A 22,221-nucleotide genomic window follows, 5' to 3' on the forward strand; every position below is an offset into this window, starting at 1 on the left:
TAATTGGATAAGGAAAGAGAAGAGAGGGGGGAAAAAAGCTTACAGACAACGAACAGCAATTTGGGAAAACAAACAAATACACACAAAACAAACATGCAACCCACAAAAGAACAGTTAAAAAAACCAACTAAATAACAGAAGAAATCCCACCCCACTCCCCAAACCAAAAACAAAACCAAGAACAGCTTCCAGAAATAATTCATGCCAGATTTTTCCCATTAACTGGATGAATCTAGGACTAAGGAAGGGCAGGAAAATGGCATGGCAAGCTTCAAGGTATAAAAAGCCATAGCCAGCCATACTACAGAAACTGAATAAACATTAGAAAAACATGAATTAAAATATACATGCATGGGAAAGCATCGCAAATTTTAGTCCCGTTTAATCCATCATAAAACTACCACTGTACATTAGGCAGAAACCATTTGTAATTCCATCCTTCCCACTTGTTTTAAAATTAGGACACGTTGAATTCTTATAAACAGGACCTCTGGTGTTTTAATGACCATATGAAGTAACTTTCGATGGAATACAAGTATATAACACAGTCAAACATCACCTTCAATGGTTTTGTCTGGTCCAATCCCATATATGAGTCTGATCTTAAATAAACTGTGTACTGATAGTTTCCAGGCTTGCCTGGTGCTGGGAACTTCAGCTCTACCTACAAAAGAGATTTCATACCATAATATTCTTACTGCTTTCAAATGACACATTGAAACAAGTACCTGAGTCCTCCAATGAACCTTACTACAGAATAATAGAAAGGTTTTGTTTCTTACTAGGGACACTTCTTTGATCACCTCTGTGTAATAAAATACCTGCAGAAAAGAGTCACAATACCCAAACACAATACCTGCCATGAAAGCTGAATAATCATTGAGTAGCTAAATCACTGATTTTTTTCTGAATTAGGCCAAGAAACTACATTAAGTGCACAATTTCACCCTGTTGTATGCTAAACCTCAAAAACCTAAACAGGTTAAAATATTTAGTCTGCTGAAAGCTTTATCTAACACAGCTGTTATTTCAAATTGAATGTAATATCTGATTGGAAGAACAAACAAATTAGATGTTTATTTCTCAAAAAAGTGACAAGAAGGACACTGCCAAAGGTTACAGGTTCAGTAAAGTTCATATGAGCCAAAGCTAATTAACTTGTCACAGTTGCTGCTGTGCAGAAAGAGAACGCTTAATATTTCTAACAATTTGAATAAATTTAGGAATTTCACTGTGTATGAATACTGCTTTTCATCATCTTTTGATATCAGGGAAAATAAAAACCCCAACATATTCCACAAAGAAACTTCAAAGTCATCTTAAATTGCTTTTTCTTTCTCCACTATCGATTTTCATAGTTAAAAGGCACTTCTTTCCTTTTATCAAGAGAGTAAAATTTGTTTTCCATCTTAAGAGATAAGTATAAAAAAAAAGTTTAAATCTACATGTATTTGCATACCAGAAACACTTCAACAGAGTTTTGTAATAGCCCAGAAAGAAAAGTCTCCAAGTACTTTACCTCTTCTTTATCTTTTAGTGTACAAACGTGATATGGCATACATATCAACATCTGATCCTTCCGATCTGCAATATACAGCCACCACCATTCTTGTTTTTCCTTTCAGAAAGGGGGAAAAAAACAGAAGTAAGAAACCACCAGAAACCACCAGGATTGTGGTGTTTATTGAAGTCATAGAAAAAGATGCCTCTACACTTTTTAGCAGGCAATTAGGTTTCCCTGATCTTTGTAATCCAGACAGAAATGAAAGGTTTGTGTCTGGTGGCTTTTTTAAACTCTTGGATGTGCATGAATAAAACGCATGGTGTACACAGCACACAGAAAGCAAACGGGTTATCACAAGTAACTGCTGGTCCCCAAAGGCTTCACTGCATGTATTCAGCTTCAGCTATCCAGTGGGACATGGAGCCACCCTGAGGAATTGTGTCCACTGAGAATTAACAGCCAACTTCATGCAATATAAACCAACGTTAGGTCCTTCAACAGAAATCCAACCTGGATAAAAAGCTGAGCATATAAAGCAAGGGAAGTGTAAAGGCAGATAAAGAACTCTTTGCAGGAAAGTCTTTTTCAGGCAAGAGTGCTCTGTCCCACCGCTTCCCCCTCCAAAAAGTAAAATGACATTTAAACACACTTGAGATTTCACTTCAAGGAAATGAATCAGTATCAGTCAATATTGGCATATATTTCTAAAGGATGCCCAACAACTGTTCCCTATCACACATAAGTTTCCAAATAGCTGCAGGTCTCAAGGTTTTGCCATTGCAGATGCTAAAGCAGAGCTCCTAAATTAATTAAATTAATGTGGTCCTTCATATAAGACAGCAACACTGTAGAAAAATAGCAGTTTTTTCCTCCAGCTGGAGTCAGAATTTTAGAACTGCAATACAATTCAGCAGCACAGACAACCATTCTAAATGGTAAAGACAGTTCTTTAACATCAACTGTTCTTCATTTAAATATGACACCTTTTTGGTTAACCCTCTGGCACTCATTTTAGGTAAAACCACTTTGGTTTAATAGAAATGGAAACCTTTATATTGAAAAAGAAAACAAAACAGTTTAGTACTGCAAAGCAAGTTCCTGTTTCCACACCTCCTAAAGCCTTTTTTTAAAACAAGTGAGACTAGCGAGGGACAAGGGGGAAGACTTCTATATGGTTATGAAGAAGTATTTTAGTAGATAGGTAATAGTCACAACAGCATAATCTTACCCTTCAGGAAGAAAAGGGGAATATACACATTCTTTTTAGACAGCCCAAATGTTGAACTGTGCTCCAAACCAATTTGCATCCACCCCTGATGGTTTGGTAACTTATCATGTTCATAACAGGCTAGAGCCCTGAAAAGTGCATCTTATTGGAGTTGCAAGTCAAACCTCCATATCAGGGAGCCCATTTTTATACATTTATACCAAAAAAATCAGGCAATTACTTCAGTGTCCCATAAGAAGTGGTTGTTTTGTTTCATTTTTAATCTAACAGCATTAGAAGGACTGAATGAAAAGATGAAGCAGACTTCCAACACTACCTGTGAGCAACTTCTAAATTCCACACTTGGGAAGCAAATGCTGCTAATACATAGAATTCAAAGAATTTTTTGTCTCTATTGGAAGAGTTAAAAAATCAGTAGTTTAAGATTTTTTTAACACTTAAGAAGCCAGTGTTTGCTGATCTGAGATTTAAAGCATGCATATGGAAAAATTTCAATTAACTCCTTTTTTCTTTTGAAGTGACTAATTGTCATACTATCTCACTGAAATATTCAACTATTTACAACAAGCAAGACACTCATACCAACAACTAAAAACAATTATTAGCACTCCTCAGTTCCAGAACCAAGAAATGTAAAATTAACTCAACATGTTAAATGCCCATTTTGAAGTGTATAAAAGTAAAAGCATCACAGTGAAGCAACAGCATTCCCTCATGTTTTTTGGAATGGGCACAGAGAACAGCACAAAAATTTATTCATATACTATTTAAGACCAGAATGTGTAAAATTCTAAATCCTTCTTACAACTATTCCAAGTGATTTTCTTTAGGAAAAACCATCCCATGTGATTACAAGGCATAAGTTATTTTATCTGTAAGTTTCAACAGTAAATATATTGTCAATCTTCTTGACAGCTGTAGCAAAGGAGACTCTGAGCAAAGTGTTTATTTCCTAGCCAAGATGCCTCTAGGAATAGAAAGATGAACAGTATAAATAGTACAGCTATAGAAGGAAGATCCATTACAGAAATGGCTAATCACCATTTTGGGCCTATGAGGATGGTGACCATAATAAAAAGGACCTGCAGTTGCATCAATGTGTTATTTTTGATTTTACCAAAACATTATGCTGACTTACTATACACTGTTCTAAAAAAAAATAAAAATCCTTGCTGTTGACAGTGATGGAAACAAAGATCAAAGTCATCAAATGGCTTTTCACAAAAACTAGTAAAAATAACAGCCAAGTAGGGAAAAAATACCAGTGCAAATGACAATCATTGATCTAAAGCTCAAAGGATGAGTAAACTTTTAGGAAGTAAAGCTCCTGACCCCAAAGTGCCATCACTTTTTTACAGAAAGGATAACTGTGCAGGACTGTGATTTTCCTCTTGCTTATTGGGTGGAATTTAAAGTTTAAGCCTATGAGAATCTGGCAAACTAACAGGCAAGTGGGCAAAAAGCCCTTTAACAGATGGGTGCAAGGTTTGGCATGCCAGGGAACCAGTATGTTCATGAAATTGGAACACCAAGGCCAGTTTCTACCTAAAAAATATCAAAACTACAATCTGTGCAGTTTCTGGACCCATGGATGAAGGAGCAGAAGATAATTATTTAGGAACCTGCACAGATTAAAGACACATCTCTGGCAGACTAAATAACTGCCCCAAAACTTGGATAAAACAGCATTAAGGCTGTCTCCTGAGAACAAGTATTGTGATGTTCAGCTACTACTCAAACATCTTTAAATTCTGGAACATAGCATTTTATCTTTAATTTTTTATCTCTGAACTGGCCATGACCACAGATAAATAACAGCTGAAAATAAAAAACAAACCAGAGTATGATGTTTTTTACTCTTCAGATGTTGCAGATCAACTCTATCTGAACATGCTCCAACTGCAGCTACAGCACAAAGTACAGCTGCATTCAACTTTCATGAAATCAGTGAAGAGAAATTGGAAAATTTACAACTGCAGTACCCTGAGAGGATATGTGTGTATCTTTCAAGTTCAAGCATTCAGATCAGCCCTAGATTTCCTTTTAGCAGCAAGCTGTATTAGGATTTTTATCACAAAACCCGTATGTAACTTGGTTACACACAGCTGAAGCTTATGCAGCTTTACTCAGAGCAAATATAAGCAAAGTCTCTGAAAGGACCCTCAATTCAGTAAGAGACAGAAATATTCAGCACCCCTAAGGCAGTGGGCATGGCACTTACTGTCTGTGAGCTTCAACTGATGACCAAAGCCAGCTGCCTTCACAGCAAGGAGGTAATAAGACTCTGCAGCACATTTGACATGGTCTAAGGCAGCCAGAAGAGCAGAATGCCAGGACACCTTTTTTGCATTACGCTGATAATTGCTGGAGACTGTGTGCTGTACTGTACTGTACTGTACTGGGAGATGGGAGTGCACCCAACTATCAAGTAAATAGAGCTTCAAGTTCAGCCACTACAAAACTAGATGCCATCTAAGGCCTTCAGAGAGACAATTTATTCCCATTGTATCTTCTCTGGGTCCTTAGCAACAAGTCTTGCTTCCCACAATTTTCTTTTTAATGCTGCTAGCAGGTAAAACCAGCAGGAACAATGTGATCACAAGCATGTGGACAATGGCCTATGTTTGCATATGCAACAAGCTGTACAGGGAATTGGCATAAACAGCCCCGGGGACTGAGGAGAGGGTGCAAATATACAGTGTCTTTGTTTTCAATTCATATTTCACTCTTCTTTCCCATCTTAGTTGTCTTTAAACCACAAGAGGAAGCATAAGCCTTGCATCCCACCCCTGTTATTGGAGATAACGTAACAGTCAGACTGCAAGGAATTAAAGGAAACCTCTGAACCACGGCCAGGAAAGAAAATGTGGCCAAATACTCCTTCCTCCTGGTTCCAATCAGGTCACCCCAAGGACCTAACTTATCTGCTCAGAACACAAACCCTCCACTTGGAAAAATCCCCTCTTTTCAAAGTTTCACTGCTGTTAAGGGCTTCTCAGACAACTACTGAGTGACTAGCTGTTAGTGCAAGTAACAACTGATATATCAGATAATACTTCCAACACAAAAGGCTGCTGTAAACTCACATCAGCCTATACTGAGTCACCACTTAAATATATCATTTCCTCTGACACTCATCCACACTTGAACTTGTATTTTTGAGCTCTATAGGAAAGACTGTTCCACAGTTGGTTTCTGCCACTTCCAAACTACTCTGTGGTAGAAAGAGACAGTTTTCCAACCAACTCCATCTTCCATGGCTGCACATTGTGCTGCCACCACATTGCTGCATTGAGACCTGAAGTCAACCAGTAAGCCAAAACTATCTGCTGATCCACGAGTCCCAAGCTCTCCTTATGTAATGAGATTGATTATATGAGTTATTACTCATAACACAGGAGAGGTGAGGACCTCCCCCAGTCATAGGCACTTGCAGTTAGATGTAAAGTTAAAGACACCCCAATATTTCACCTTAAGTTTTGTACAAGTTTGCAAGTCTCTGGGAATTGGGTAGAAAGAATAATGAAGAAAAAGGTTTTAGGAAAGTACCTGAAAGTGTTTCATTTTGTATGTTTAGACTCTATAAAATTAATACTAAATTTTCCCCCAGACATTAAGCTTTTTTAAAAGCCCAATATTTACAGTAAGAATATAAAAGGATCCATTAATTTATATTATTATTAATTTTTGTGTTTCACAACTTAATGTTTTTTATTACTGACCTCAGGAAAAAAAAGACTGTAAACAGGATGTGTTATCTTTGACTTCGTTTCAAGAAGGGCTCGCTCCTTTCTCTGTATACTTTGCTGCAATTCTTGCCACTCCTGTCAAAGATAAGGTTAAAGAATTACTGTGCACTAACCATCTTTTGCATTAAAAGCACAGAAAATGGTCCATGAAAACGCTCCATGTGACTAGTTCTCGTGCAATACTAAATACTATAAAAGGAAAAAGCAGATCTGAGAAGTTTGCACACATTCTTCAAAACTCCATTCTACAACACTACCTATAAACACTCTCTACCTCAGCCATAAGAATCCTGATTACAAGTTTGATAATTCCTTTCCCATCACAAGCTTAATCTTAGCCTGAATGGGCCCTTCAGCTCATTCAGGTCTTTTACTGTAAGACCTGTGATGCAGAAATCATCTACCACCACAATGTTTCACTCTCTATTATGCTATTACTGTTCCAAACAAATAACCTGACCGCTACTAGAGTTTAGTAAGCACCTGTACAAGTTTGTTCAACTACTGCATGTTTAGTATGCACTTTGCAGCATGCAACATCCACTTGCTGTAAAGAACACATTTCAAAGGAGAGACTTTAAGTCACAAATCTGCACCAGATAGTCAAATTAATCAAATTAAGATGAAAGAAATATTTTTTTCTCCTGAAGTTTATCCATTTTTCTCATGTCATTTCTAAGTTTTCTGACCATGCTGAAAGGACTCTACACTACTCACTCTGAAACAAACTTGCAGTGACAAAGCTCTTGTACCAGAATGCAGTCTGAAAACCTCTGGAGAACCAGTATTACTCCTTCATCCTAGTGCTGCCTAGCCTGAGGGTTTGCTAGAGGATTAAAATGCATTTTCTCTCAACTCCAGAGGCAACATTAAGAAAAAGTAAGGCTTACAGCTTCATCATCTTTGTTTTGCTTCTCATCTTGTTCTCTGTCAGAGTCTCTGTCACTTCCATCATCTTTTTCACTTTGAGAGTCCCTATTTGTTTCTTCTTCTTCAGATTCACTTCCTTTATCAGAGACCTCCTCCTCCTCTTCCTTCACGACTTCCTAATGGGAGAGAAAAACAAACACCCAACACCTCTAACTTAGTTTGTCTGCATTACTGTAGTGCACAGAATTCACAGCACCTGCCTTAAGGTCGGGTCGCACGATCTACGCTCTTCTTGTGTCACAGAGTTATGTCTACAGTGGAGATTAATCCTTTTCACCTCATTTGCTAAGAGGACAGAAGCCATTTTCCTTCTCCCTATGGCACTCACAACAGGAATACGAAAAAACAGTATTTGATTCCCAGATTGGATGTCCCATCCCTGCAAGTGTATAAGGCCAGACTGGATGGGGCTCTGGGAAAATTCATCTAGTGAGTGGCACTCCTGCCCATGGCAGAAGGGCTGGAACTGAATGCTCTTTAAGCCAAATGATCTTTCAACTCAAACCCTTCTATGACTCAGGGAGTGCATTTCATAAAGTCTTAAGAAAATTACAGAGAACTTAAATACCTACAACACAGCCCATGAGGTGGAGAAAACACCATGCAAGAGAAGCATAAAGTTACTAAAGCTACTTAATTTATCAGAAGAAAGTCTCATTTCAATTTTTATCTTTTAAGAAAAAGTAGAAATTGCAGAACAAATCACCTCCAAGAAAGCAGCATAACAAGAACTAATAGTAAGAAGGGACTATGAAGCCAAATCTTTAAAATAGTTGAGCAGAACTTTCAGTAGGCCACTGCAAACATTACCATGGTGGTTCCATGGTACTAATTGTTAAATGTAGAAAAATTTAGAGAAAACAAATGCTATTTTAGAGGACACACTTCACAAAAGCATAAATTGAAACGTAAGAGACAGATAAAAACCCCCCATCAGATTACAAGTGATAAACTGAATAAAATTATAAATATAATTGAATCTATGAGCTACCCCATTAGCTTGTTTTTGCTTCTGCTGTTTCTGTGGTTGCAATGAAGGTGGCACAGGTTTCTTTTTCAATGGCTTCTTTTTCCTTGATTTTGAAGCTTTCTTGGTTCCTTTATTCTTTTGTTGCCATCCTTTGCTCTTAACTTTGCTGGCATCTCCTTGCTGCAGGAAAGCAGTATTAAAATATTTATTCTATTCATAAAATTTCAGTCATTCAACTGTATTTTAAGCATATTAAGCTGAGAACCAAAATTAGAAAGCACAACTCAAAGGACGCTTCAGTAGGCATTTCTGAAAAAAATGCTTGAGAAGTGCACAATTAGCAATTCAAGATCTAAAAGAAAGTTATCTTTAATTAGGAAGAACATTTACTCTTCACTTACCCCATCTTCTGTTGGTTGCTCTTCTGCTGCACATATAGACTGTTCCTTTTCAAACACTTCCTGGTTAGAAAAAGATGTGAAAACTACTAGTGCCTCTCTGTACCAAGAACAAATTATTATTTCATATTTGAACTTAAAATAAATCACCTTAATCAGGTCTGAATATTTTACTCATGGCAAATTCTTTTATCAGTGACAGACACAACAGGGGATTAAGAGATCAAAATTAAACACTATTTCAAACATTTGGTCTCAGATTTTTCCATCACTAGTACTATAAAAAAATTTAGTAGCAATGTGTCATCTTGTTCCAAAGAATCTACTTGTTTTATAAAGCACAGAAATCCTATGTCACAAAAGCAAGCAGTAGTAAAATGCTAATTCTGCTCCAGTTGTCAGAGCATTAAAAACTTCAACAGCTGCTCTGCTACTCAGGGACAAAGAACAACAAATCAAACCAGAAACGTGAAACGTGAAGACACAACACAATGTTAGTATTCTGTAGACTGGGACACCTCTATGTAAATGGATTTTTTAATGCATTTCTTTCTTCAAAATATACTATATTCCATTAAAGAAAAGCCTCACTCAAACAAAATAGTCACGGGAGCCGTCTTATATAAAGATGGCAAACAGAAAATACCAGCATAGAAAACATACATCATACAAAAGGCTAGCTCTCATTTTATAATCGTGTGTTTCTATGCCAGACTGCCTAGTGGAGGTTGCACAGGAGTCTTAAATTAATTTTCTACATGCTATTAGAAATTTTAGTTTCTAAGTACAGTTCAATATCCTCATAATTTTCAGTTTCCTTCCTTTTGCAATTCCAGCATAGTGATAACAGTGCTTTTACTTCCTGCCTACTGCACCCTTGGCTACCACAGCATGAGCACATGGAGCTTATATATACAGACTTTCTGCTGAACTGGCTTCAACAGTCTCATCTCACCTGTAGTACTCAGGGTTGTGTGCCTTACCTTAGAGGTGTAACTCAGACCTTCTACTTACTTAGACAATTATGTCATTAGTACAGATACAAAAATTGACATTGTAGTCTTTGACATGTCAAAGTTTGTTTAGGTTCTGTGTATTAAAGTTTATATGTTCAAAGCAAGCCATTATTGAATTTTAAGCTAGAAAATAAGCACAAGTCCAAAATTTAACTACTAGGGTATAGTATTGCTTTGGTTATGCCACACTACTTCCTACACAGCAGTTCACTTTCTTTATGTGACACTGGTGTACCTCCTTTATATTATAAAGTTATGCATATTCTGCATTCTGCTGGACTGTGTTTCTTTCATAAAAGTGTCTAAAACACCCAAGAGATGTGTAACATTTTGAACCCACATAAAGCAAAATCAAACACAGTCCTGAGGACTTGAATGAATATTATATTTTAGTTCAAGACCCAAGTCTTTTATGTCTCTTTTCCTGTTTACAAACCTCAGAGCAGTATCACTTGCCATATTCTTTTACTGTTCCCTAGACAACTGCAATGGGTCAGACTGAATTTTGATTTTATTCCAGGAAAACTTTCTCATTCAGAAATAAAACCATAAGGACAGATTAAGAGTACAAGTTCTCAATTTCAAACCTTAACCTCACAGTTATGTTTACAAAACAACCAGAAATGCCTTTTTACTAGTGTACACGTGCAGTTACTATGAAAGAACAATATTCTTAATACTTACTGCCATGGTCTGTCTTGTTAGTGTGACCAGAACTGTGACAAGAGAACCTACTGTGATGTTGTTGCTGTCTTCATCATCCAAAACTAGTGCAAAAAGAAAAGCAACACATCTATTAGACTTCTTCAAAGCCTTTTTCTCTATTAAACATTGCTTCTGCTACTTCTAAACAAAAGCATTCAAATTCCAGAATTTTAAAAAAAAAATAATTTCAAAGTATTATCTAATAAGTCTCTTACAGCTTCAAATATACTATCAGAATGAGAGCTGGTAATTCAGCAACCTATAAAACTGCAACAATGTGTTTGAAATTTTAATTGCATGAAAGTTAGAAAATTCAAAGTTATAGCTGCTGTGGGGACCATAACCCTGTAATACTGTGCATTATATATTAAAGCATAAAACTTCAGACACATGAAATATCACACATGACCAGAGGGACCCCATTATATTTGTTCTGGGAATCATAATTTTCATTTTCCTGACTTTCATATGATTAACAACTCAATTTCAATGCCACATTAACAATCATGTATTTAATTATTTTTTAAGGACAAGGCAAAGGAAAATAAAAGAACACCAATGATTAGTTTAACTAAAACATCAAACAAACCCCACAGGGGAGCCACTGAGGAGTTTATACCTCCAATCTATAAACTGGAGAATGTCTCAGGTAGGAGAGGAATATAGTTATATCCCAGTGTAGACATTTTATTTATTCCCCTCCAGTCTCTCCCTGACAAAGCACCTTTACTATTAACTAGTCTTACATATATATTTTAATGGCAATATTGAACTAAACTGCGAAGTATCTGCATGGTTTAATCCTCCACACCACACCATGCAGCCATGTGACAAATGAAGACTACAGGCAGGAAAACATTGCTTGTCAAAATATGGGGAGTACTTCAAGATTGAATTTTATGCAGATTAATAAAACTGTATACAATCCTATGCTACAATAACAAAGTTTTCTGTTTACTTGTTTTAAAAAAACCAACAAAACAACACAAATAACATTCAGAAACACCAAAATTAGCAGGCATTTGCTTCCTTAACAGATATTTCTTCTAGCATTTGCATCTCACAGGGGACTACAAAAAAGGCAAATTACAATCAGGCTCCCCAAACAAAGCACATCACATTTTGAATGTGGTCATTGCTATCACAATGAAAATATGAACTAGAGACAAGAACTAGAACAACCTTTCAAATATCACACAATTACTAACACTGATCTTCTACAAAGAAAAGGGGACCACAGAACCAATTCACTTCCCAATGCAAAGCTGTCTAGCAGGAACTGCTTACAATACACCTAATCTTCAGAGAGGAAGAACATTATACATCACTGAAAAAGTGCACACAAAATGTAGCTAAGCATAGCTTGGACAAATTCTGCTAGATATAAAAACTATACCAGGATTATCACAAAGGAACCCATGACTATTTAGTCATCAGGGTCTCCAACTCCAAAACCTCACAAATGACTCTGCATGCTGAAGAAAGCTGAGCATAAATTCTGGAATAAGTGTAACTGTTTAAGATAGCTAATAAAAGTGGTATTTCAACCTGAATTCCACATTGCTTGTGAAATATTAAAATCAAAGGATGAAATTTCAGATAAGCTCCTGTATGAGAAACTACTGCTGTCTTGGGAATACATGGAATGTTTCAATGTACTTTACCTCCTCAGATTGTACAAGAACCTACAACTCCAAAGAAGTATGTAAAAATTCCAATAAATAGCAGTGAGTTCTGTTTCAGCATGCTCCAAAAGCTTACTGCCAGCAGACTATCAAAATGTCAAAAGAGTGACATACACAGAACAAAAGGACCTCCCACTCACCCTGTGGTTTTATATCCATAGTGACATGTGGAAAGCTGCCAAGGACAGCCATAACTTCTTCGTATTTCTTATCTTCTAGGAAGTGCAGTAAATTGCGACGATCTGGGCCTTTCAAACTCACCAAATCCGGAATACTTTTGATTTTATACTGAAAGAAAAAAAGAAGAAGGTAAGTCCCATGGAAGCACAGAACACAGTCCACAAATAAACTCTTGATAATCCATCACTGGTGTGCCCACATTACTAATACATACACAACATTACATTTGTTCTTATAAAAACCCTACATTTTAGGAAACTAGCAAGTGTATGGTTTGAGAAACAAGCCAAAGAGGTTGCACTCAAACCTACTAAACAGAACTGCTTTGAACATTGGTGTGTTCCTTAGTATGTCACCCCTTAGAAATGTCTCTTTACAATTTCCTATAAAATTGTTATTTCAGCCAGGTTTTTCAGAAAGTTGAGCTAATAAATCTTTCTAATAGAGGTTTTTATTTAGATAAAATACTTCAGTGCTTACAGATTTACATTAACAGAAACAACCAAATAAAAGTTTAAGGGTTCTTCTTTTTTTGTACTGAACTGCAAACAAATCTAAGTTTACTCCTTCTAAGATTTGCAGAGCAGAGCTGAAAGGATAAAGCAAACACAGATTTGAATACTTGATTACCTCACCATTATAAATGCATATACTTTATTAAATACAATTTCATGCATCCAAGTAGACTGATCATACTGGCAATCTAGGGAACTGTATTTTTGAAGAACTTGGTGCATGTGATCCTGTACAAACTAGCCTAAAAAATGGGGGTTTTCCCCTATTTCATGGCAAACAGAGGTGGGACTATAACACAGCCAAAGTATTTGGTTTTTTACTTAGTTACAATGCACATGTCAAAAAATACATCTAAAATTGCTTATTTTCTCATATGTTCCCTGTAGTTTAAGACTGGATTTAAAAAGTAAGTCTTTAATGATACCTGTAAGAGAATCTTTTACTTTATCCAAAGGATATGATTACTTGAATATTTCATGAACAAGCATCTTTAGAGAGGATTAAAAAAATGCAGTACCTAAGAATTCTTAGTCTTCACACTAACACAGAAGCATTTAAACACTCCCTAAGGCTGTAGCTAAAGCTAAACCAAAATTTCCATCAGATAAAAATATTTTCAAGATTCATCCAAATTAACCACTGTAATACAACAATCAGAAAAGCCAACAGCTTCTAGTAGAAGCAAAGGGCTGCTTCTAACCAGGCATTCCCAGAAGATACACTAGACTCAAACAAAAGAACAAGTTTGAATGCAGAGAGTTGGTGAAACAAAGCAAAGAAACACATGCAGGTATTCAGACTAAACTATTCTTTTTCATCCTTAAATTCTACAAATACCAACACTTACCCAACTACAGTTACATAGCAAAAGCTCTATAAGACACACTCTTGCACACAAAGGAGCACAAAACCTGAAATGCTTCCCACAGTAACTGATTTTTTTTTTCTTTTATGAACTCCTTTGTGTAAGCTTCCAAATATATTTTCTATCAAAGTACGTTAAGAATAATGTAAAGCCAAACAAGCCCCCACCATTCCCAGAAAAAAAAAGTCCCAGTAGGACATTCCAGACACATTCTGGAAGAATATTAAATAAGAGATAGTTTAAACAAGAAAGAAACTGTTTCTGTTGTTTGTTAGGTCAACACAGACTGATCTTTTACACTTATTTACACTTAACAGATCTCTCATCCTAATTCCCACCTGCTAACTGAGACTTTAAAGAAACCAAAAGCAGACAGAATACCCAGGAGTATTGTACTGAGGTCCTTAAAAATAAATCTATTTTTATACTCTTAGTTAATTCATTACTTTGCTTAAAGAAAGTAAAAGAAGTAGCAGATAGCATTTTAAGAGGTTAACAAGTATCATTTGTATTTTTATACCTTTTTATGATTGGAAACTCTCCTCAGATTGTCCTCTTCAATGTGAGGCAGCTGTAAAAGGGGAGACTTGAACTGCTGAAGTCCCTGGACCGTCATCTGGGAAAGCTTCATGCAATTTTCCAAAGATCCCAAAGATGGAGCACGAAACTCCCTTTCTTGGGGAGAATGAAACAAACAACATAATTTTTAATTTTTTTTTCTTCTTGTACTTTTCCCATGTATACTTGTTTTACAGAAAACCTAATTTCCATTCCACAAGCAAAAGAAAGAGACATCTTAAAATGTTTGGTATTATTAACTAGGCAGCCTTTTTACTCTCACTCCAGCCACACAGATCAGCAGACATTTTCTTCCCTCTATTTAGGATGTCAGAGCTGAACACTAAGGAAGGGAAAGACTTTCCACCTAACATTGTCTCAGGGAACAACTGCACAATTTATCTATGTAATTATTACAGACAAAAATTTCACCAATTCAGTTAAAAAAAATGCAGCATCCAAACAAACTTATTTTATAGTTGTATGTTTTATGTATGTGTGCTTATGTGTTTAGTGTATCATTTAATATGATTTACCATTAAACATTAATCTTTTACGATATAATACATTATTTATAATATTTTCATCTTGAGAAATGAACATATAGGTAGCAGCCTATAACATGCAAAAAGAAAACTATATTTAAAATTGAAGCTAAGAGAGCATGCTATGTTAGAAGGCAGTAAGAAGAGCTGTAAGAATATCAAATGCATGACTTTTATAAATGAACTTATTGGTTAAAAGGGGTGGCTGAGCAAATACCTATTTGACTTTTCTTTTAGAAATTACCTATAACTCTTTTCATATTTTAATGTAGAAAAAGGCCTACACTCATAATTAAAATGATTATAAAGCAAAGAGAAAAAGTCTTAGCCAAAACAGAGCAAAACAAAAAACCAAAAAAACCCTTCTTAGCAATTAATACTCATCACATCTGCAAAGAAATAAAAAAGCAAAGCAGACACAAACTGCAACATAACTTCGTTTGACAACCATTCATTCATAAATAAAAATTTCTCATAAACACTGTTGAGAGAACTCATTTCAGACCACTTATTAACTTGTTGCAAATTTCTAAGCAGCTATGGAGGGCGTAGTAACTGCACATGAAAGATCACTGCTCCCTCTGCTTCAGCTGCCCCTCTCCTCTTCAAATTGTCTGTTTCTGCACTAATTACTCCAAGCTATAAATATCACCAGCTGTCAAATCAAATTACATGGAAGGATGTGTGACAATTATATGCAATGCAAAGAGAAATATAACACACAAATGGAACTACCTGGCTAGACAGGCAGGTAACTAAGAAAGATATAACTGACCTTTCAAAAAAAAGTAGTGGACAGATTAATGTCCCAACCAACACTTGTAGTGGAATGGTAGGAATGGAAGCATTTTACCCAGCTTCCAACTCCCCTGTAACTCTTTTGGCTGCTGCTGCTAAGGAAAGTCACAGGAATTTTTTTTTTAAAGTTAAAAAAACACACTGCAAACCAAGTCAATAAAAGAATCCTAAATAATCTCTGACAAACTGTCTTTTGCAGGAAATTCACCTAGAGCTTTGAGACCACAGAGCACTAGTCAGAGTAGAAAATATTGTCTTTCTTAAAGGATTGATTCATCATCATATGACAGTAGAAAAATATTGAAGTTGGAAAGTATTATCTTGGTTTCCTGAAAAGAACACAGGTCTTTATATTCCCTGAGACTGAACTTGAGGACAGCATAGCTTTTAACATCCCCCAAATGCCCCTACCATAAAATTAATATCATTTCTGTACCTATTTTGACAGCTTCTGATTGTCAAATTGTACAATACACAGCAACCTTTAATGTAAGGTTATGAAATTGACCAAAAATATAGAATCATAAAATAGTTGGTGTTGACCTCAAACATCATCTGGTTCCAAGCCCCTGCCTTGGGTAGGGACACCTTCCACTAGACCAACTTGCTCGAAGTCTCATCCAACTTGGCCTTGAACACTTCCAAGGATGGGGCATTCACAGCTTCTCTGGCAACCTGTGCCGGCGCCTCCCCATCCTCACCAGTGAAGAATTTCTTATCTAAAACCACCCTCTTTCAGTTCAAACCAAACATATAACATTAAAGTAGTCAATCCCAAATTTAAATGCAAATGCTAGTTGCTTGTGAGGGACTGGCATACACCTGGGTTAAGACACCACCTCTTCATTACACTGCAGCTTCCAACCTGAATTAAGGAATGAGATTTGACTGGACAGCTGAACAGATGCTTAACTTCTGCAGACACTTACTGCAGCACATCCCATGGTTTTGGCAGCAAACACCTCACTTGACAAGGCAGCTATCTACTTATCATACTTAAGGATGATCTCAAGGAAGCCATGGAAATAATTTCCACCTGCTGGTTCCCAGGTAACAGTTAAATTGCCACAGAACAATGGATGGAAGCAAGGGATGCCACAAATCAAAGCTAAGTGCCAAGACTGAGAAGATTCATATCAAGTGTCTTTCTTCAAAAGACATGATTACAAGGTAAGCATAAATTGCTGCAGGCATTTTTAAGCTTCTAACAGTAACAACATTTCAGAATATTTGAAAGACAGGAATGCAGCACAAAATGAGACTTCTCATCCCACTATTAATTTAGGTTTCACAAAGTATGATTTGTCCCCAAAATATTTCTTTTGATAGTATTAACACATGCCATTACCTTTGTACTTTCATGGAGCCAGCATTGCTGAAAATCTATGACTAACTGTAGCGTGTGATCCTTTTGTGTACTGTGTCAAGGGTGATTTAAGTGAAAATTAGAACTAACCCCAAAACCAATCACAGTTAAGTTTTAAGCCACTTAAAATTATGGTGACAAATACAAACTTAAGCAAAGCAGTGTCTTAAAAATTTCAATACCTAACTTCAATTTCATTCATCTTAAAAAACCAAAAAACCAAACCAATGCCACCTTTACAATTTCCAGTTTTTTCTGTGTTCCAGGACAACACAGTTCTCCCTACATGCACAGTTCTCAAAAACAGGGTCAATGCATTATGCTTGCTAACTAAATAGTAAGTAGTAAAAACAGTGACTTCACTTTAGACCAAAGACCAAAATTCTGAAACTATTAACCTTGAAATCCCCAATTTCATTATTTTTGGCTGCTAATGGGCAACTGTTGGGTAACACCTTCTCTTTAACACCATGTGCTGAGAGCACGGGCATGGAAACAAGAGGAAATGTTTGGTTGTTTGGTACAAATTTCTGGCTACTGCCACTTTCAAACTTTGGAAATAATTTTTTGAGAAACTAATTTTTAGAGAAGTTAGAGAAATACCAGACAAGTCCTCAACTATACCTATGATACATACCTACTTTTTTTCAAATCTAGGGAAGTAATTTCTACTGTACATAATGACAGCTATAAATTCTTTCACAAAATGATTGAGGCTGGAAGAGATAATGACAATCTCTGGCAATTGTTAGTTGTAGAGGCTGGTCAGATTTGGTTTATAAACAACCATTTCATATGCTAATAGAAAATTAGTTTATACCAGTGTATTTCAAGGTACTGTCTCCTTTTCTTTTAGTTTAAGTTAAAACCTAAACTTCTGGGAACTTAAAAGCAATTTATTAAGAACAATGCATCTATAAGTGTTTATTTTACCGTCAAATCAAGAAAGTATCTCTATGTATACTCAGAACTAGAGGAAAAGAATGCAGCTACCTCAAGATCATTTAAGTTGCAAAGTATATCATGCACTCTGTTGAGTATCTTATTTCAGCTTTTACCAGAAGGACTATAGGTGTTTCTCATTTTTCAAAGACTTCCAGTTCTGTTGCATAAAAAAAGCTTCTGCCTGTGTTATTTTGGCTGCATTTTGCAAAAGAGAAAACAACTATTTGCTAATTGACTAATATATACATAGGCCATCTAGGCCATCTTAAAGGTATTTTTCAGAGCCTTGAAGTATTTTACAGTATCTTGGAGGTTCAGGTATTTTTATAAAACACTATCCAAATTTAAAAAAAATAATCTAAGCTAGCACACAACATCCTTATCTACTCACATCCCCTCTCACATTTTATTTTGTTATGGAGCACAGTTTCCAGCACCACTTGCAATAGTTCTGGGCAATATCTTTCCCAAACCCATTCTTATTAGGAAGCTATCAATGCTCATTAAAGGAGTTTTAGTCTAGTAAAGATCAGCCAGTAGGTATTGTCTGATAGCAAAATAATGGTCACCAGTTTGACGTAAAAAAATGATTATGTTTGGTGCAATAAAGGAATGATATCCAAGTCTTTGCTTCCTTACACTGCAAGGAACCATCTTCTGAGTAACTGCCTTTTTACAGTGGAAAGAAAGATGCTTAAATACTCTATTTAAATTAAATTATAATGTCTGTGGCAATTACAGCTAAGCACTTGCCCCTATAAGCTCAGAATAAAAGTACATAGCAGGCTAAAGAGCACAGAATTCTGATATGGAGAAATATGAGAAAGAAGAAATACAAAGAAATAATGGCAAAAAAATGATCTAAAAAACAAGATGCACTCAGAAGAGAAAAAAACTGTAGAAGTGCAAATGGAAAGAACACAAGTCTTATATTAAATGCTTTGCTTCTGAAAATGAACCACATCTTCAGGAAAAGATTTTCAATTGCAATTAAGGAGAAACTTTAATTGCAAAACTTACAAGCAGAACAGATACTCAAGATTTCAGAGCAGAGCTAGGCAGCAGCAACAGTATTTCAATTCTCAAAATAGAGAACTTTCTCATTATAGTAAAAACAGCAAAAGCACATTTAGGCATTTCTAAATATCACAGGTTATGTTTCCCACAAGAACCAAAGTCTTTGTGAAGCACCACAGTGAAGAAACATATTTACTGGTTTTAATTATACAGCTTCTTTTCTTACCTTCCCTGCTTCGAGCCATTATTATTAGTTGGCAGATCACATTAATCATTTCTTGAAGTAGTGCAGGACTCTTCTTAAGGATAAACTGCTGATCTGCAATATACAACTGGCTGCAATTATTGCACTACTTTTAGGAAAAACAATCAATTCAATGAACTGGATCACTTAATGACAAGGTCTTAACTTCTATTCATTCTTGTATTATGGCAAAAATGCCACTTTATTATCACTGACATATCCATCTGTAACATTTCTTAAAGAAAATCAGGAAAATGCAAGCACTAAGAGGAAACAAATTTTGTATACCAGCTTTCACACCAAATGAAACAATACTTATTAGATCCATCAAAAAAGAAGCAACAGGATGGCATAGACAAGTTACCAGTCATAGTAAAATCACATGAATTCTTTTGGTAACCACAGGTTTAAACCAGGACTTTTAATTTTAAGTGAAACACCAGTTTTGCAAAAAAACATTATTTGCAAGGTATCAGCTTCTTTTGAATGCAGATCTGTGAAATTCTAAGTACAAACAGTAACTTAAGTAAAGGAAAGATAAGGTATTTTTCATGACTTAAAAACTGATTGTTTTTCTTTTGAAAAGAACAGGAAAATTTGAAGCAAAGTATTTTTCCTGGTTTGTTGTTTTATGTTTGTTTTTTCTAATTTCCATTAAAATGTAGAACATCTCAACTTTGCTGGTCAGCCTAAAACTATGGCTTTCATGGCTGAAACTTAAGAAATGCATTTAGAAACTTTTTGATTTGGATATTTATAAGTACTAAAAATTCCAAAACACAAATGGAAGCTCACATGTAACTGATATTTAAAGTTCTAATCTTGTCATCTTTACTTCACACACTGGGCTAAAAATCTCCAAAACCAAATACACGTGGAAATGCTATAGAGAGCAGCATTATCCTGATCTTGGATTTCTTTGCTCTGAAAAGCAAATATGCTTCACATTTAACATTTTATTCTATTACAAAAATCAAAAACAATTTATCTAAATCATATTTGCAGCCAAAAGCCTTAAAAAGTAAAATGTCAGTATTGCAGGGCTGTCAGGAGAGTGGGTAAATGCTAAGTAAATGCTCCAAAGGGTCATTAAAGTTGAAAAACTAAGCAGCCTGCATAGAGACTATTAAGCAGATAACCATTCAGCTCTTTATAGGACAAGAATCAAAAGTACTGTAGCATGCAGCATCTTGCTCCATTTCCAGCAATACACTATTAGGGATTACCTTCTTCAAGGACCTCAGGAACTTGCATCCGGGCAAGATGAGTCAACAGCAGAACTCTGGCTTTCAGACTGTAAGGGTAGGTGAGAGGAGGCTCATTCTTCTTTAAATTTATGCCACCAATTTCTCTGATTAGCTAAAATTAAATAGTTAAACACAAACAGCTATTTTATTGCTAAAGACAAGCAAATACAGGAGAACAGTCCACAAGGGAAAAAAAGCATGTTCACAAAAGCAAGAGTTTTAAGAAGCTTTTCCTTGGAATTTTCTATAGCGATGAGCATTAGCCATTTTTATTCAAAACCCAGCTCCAAAAAGTTAAAAAGTGTCTTTTTATGCCTTTTTTCAATATGAGAACGACGGGGTTGTAAAGATTTGCACACAAGAAACTTGTCTTATGTAGTGTTAAGTGACAGATAAATATTTTTACTATCTGATTTTATTGCCAAGGTTTACTAGATTCGACCATATTTCTAAGGCATTTACATTGAATTTAATATACACAAGAAATAGCATCACCTTGAGAACTTTCACCCATCTAAAACACAGCAAACTTCCCTAGGAATAATTTCAGATAAAAGAGGAAGGAGATTTACAAGCCTGAAATCTGTGGTAGGCTGAAGATCAAGTATTTTAACTTATTTATAAACCACACCAACTTGAAAAAAGCGTGGTGATCTTTACTCAGGATGACCTTTCCTGATCCCCACAGGACCAAGACCCACAGTTCAAAAGGTCTGAGTAACAGTAGCTGAGATAAGGTAGCATTAGCACATGGCCCAGAAGCTTCACTTTTCAGCTCAAGAAGTTACCTGAGGAGAGATAAAAATTCCAAAATCTCTAGACAAAAAGAGAACTTTGGGTATCAACAGCTAAGCTACACAAAGCTTTGACCAGTCTTTCCCCACACTTGAAAAAAAAGATCTTCTGACAAGAAGTTTCTTATAAGCACATCCTGGTATAACCCCAGATAAAGAGCAGTAAAACTTAGAAAAGAGAATTCTGTGAAGAAATGGGAACACTGATCATGGCCCCAGAAGCAGGATACACTAGCAGAAATCATTAGCAATACCCTTCTGTACTGATGCTTCAGTGAATTGCTCTGCCATATAGTCAGAAAAAAACACAGATGACACTGAGTACTGGATCTTTAGAAAGGGAACAAAATCTGTCATAAAATGCAAAGTCATGCACTTGCATACTAACAAGAACTGCAGTTAGCAAAGATGGGAACCCGTTAGCTGAAAAAGAGAGATACCTAAGTTGGGGAAATTCTGAAAACTGACTGATCCCACTCTAGCTGTACTAAGCCACCATATAAAACAGCTGTGGAAAAGAGTATGCTGAAAGTCATTCCCTGCAGACATACAGAGACAGTAGTGCCACCAACTAAGGCACTGTTAAGGCTCAGCATAGAATACTGTGGACAATTCTAAGCAGATAAAAAATAATGTAAAATTTAGAAGTCTATCAGCTGGGAACAGTACCCTGTTCAGCACATAGCAGGAGGAGCGAAATGAGCCTTTTGGAAAAGAGAGGAATGAAAGACAGCAACTTTTCTAGTTTTGCAAAATAAATACAAAAATATAACTAATGGGCTATTGCTTCTGTCTACAGATGCATAAGGATATACACAGCAATAATTGTTTAGACTCCAAAGTAGTGATGATAAAAGCCAAGGATATAAATTGGTCACAAACAAGACTTCTAATCACTAGAACAGCAAGTTCTGGAACAGCTTCTCAGCAGGATATGGTTACAGAAGGCTTGACTGCCTTG

At 36.0% G+C, this 22,221-nt stretch overlaps 1 protein-coding gene across 1 annotated transcript in view; it reads right to left on the bottom strand.

The window, feature by feature from the left end:
- The window catches only part of SEC63 (SEC63 protein translocation regulator), a 59,780-nt gene that overhangs the window by 1,134 nt on the left and 36,425 nt on the right, over nucleotides 1–22,221 (bottom strand). Inside the window, exons 10-20 of the mRNA XM_086876727.1 lie at nucleotides 20,446–20,578; nucleotides 19,202–19,294; nucleotides 14,267–14,421; nucleotides 12,326–12,473; nucleotides 10,480–10,562; nucleotides 8,783–8,842; nucleotides 8,403–8,561; nucleotides 7,372–7,527; nucleotides 6,455–6,556; nucleotides 1,520–1,618; nucleotides 560–664 (exon numbers count right to left, since the gene is read on the bottom strand). Of these exons, the coding sequence (XP_086732853.1) occupies nucleotides 560–664; nucleotides 1,520–1,618; nucleotides 6,455–6,556; nucleotides 7,372–7,527; nucleotides 8,403–8,561; nucleotides 8,783–8,842; nucleotides 10,480–10,562; nucleotides 12,326–12,473; nucleotides 14,267–14,421; nucleotides 19,202–19,294; nucleotides 20,446–20,578 (1,293 nt within the window). The remainder of the gene's footprint in view (nucleotides 1–559; nucleotides 665–1,519; nucleotides 1,619–6,454; nucleotides 6,557–7,371; nucleotides 7,528–8,402; nucleotides 8,562–8,782; nucleotides 8,843–10,479; nucleotides 10,563–12,325; nucleotides 12,474–14,266; nucleotides 14,422–19,201; nucleotides 19,295–20,445; nucleotides 20,579–22,221) is intronic.

Source organism: Cyanistes caeruleus, chromosome 2 (genome assembly GCF_971803275.1).
Source record: "Cyanistes caeruleus chromosome 2, bCyaCae1.hap1.1, whole genome shotgun sequence".
NCBI classification, from domain to species: domain Eukaryota; kingdom Metazoa; phylum Chordata; class Aves; order Passeriformes; family Paridae; genus Cyanistes; species Cyanistes caeruleus.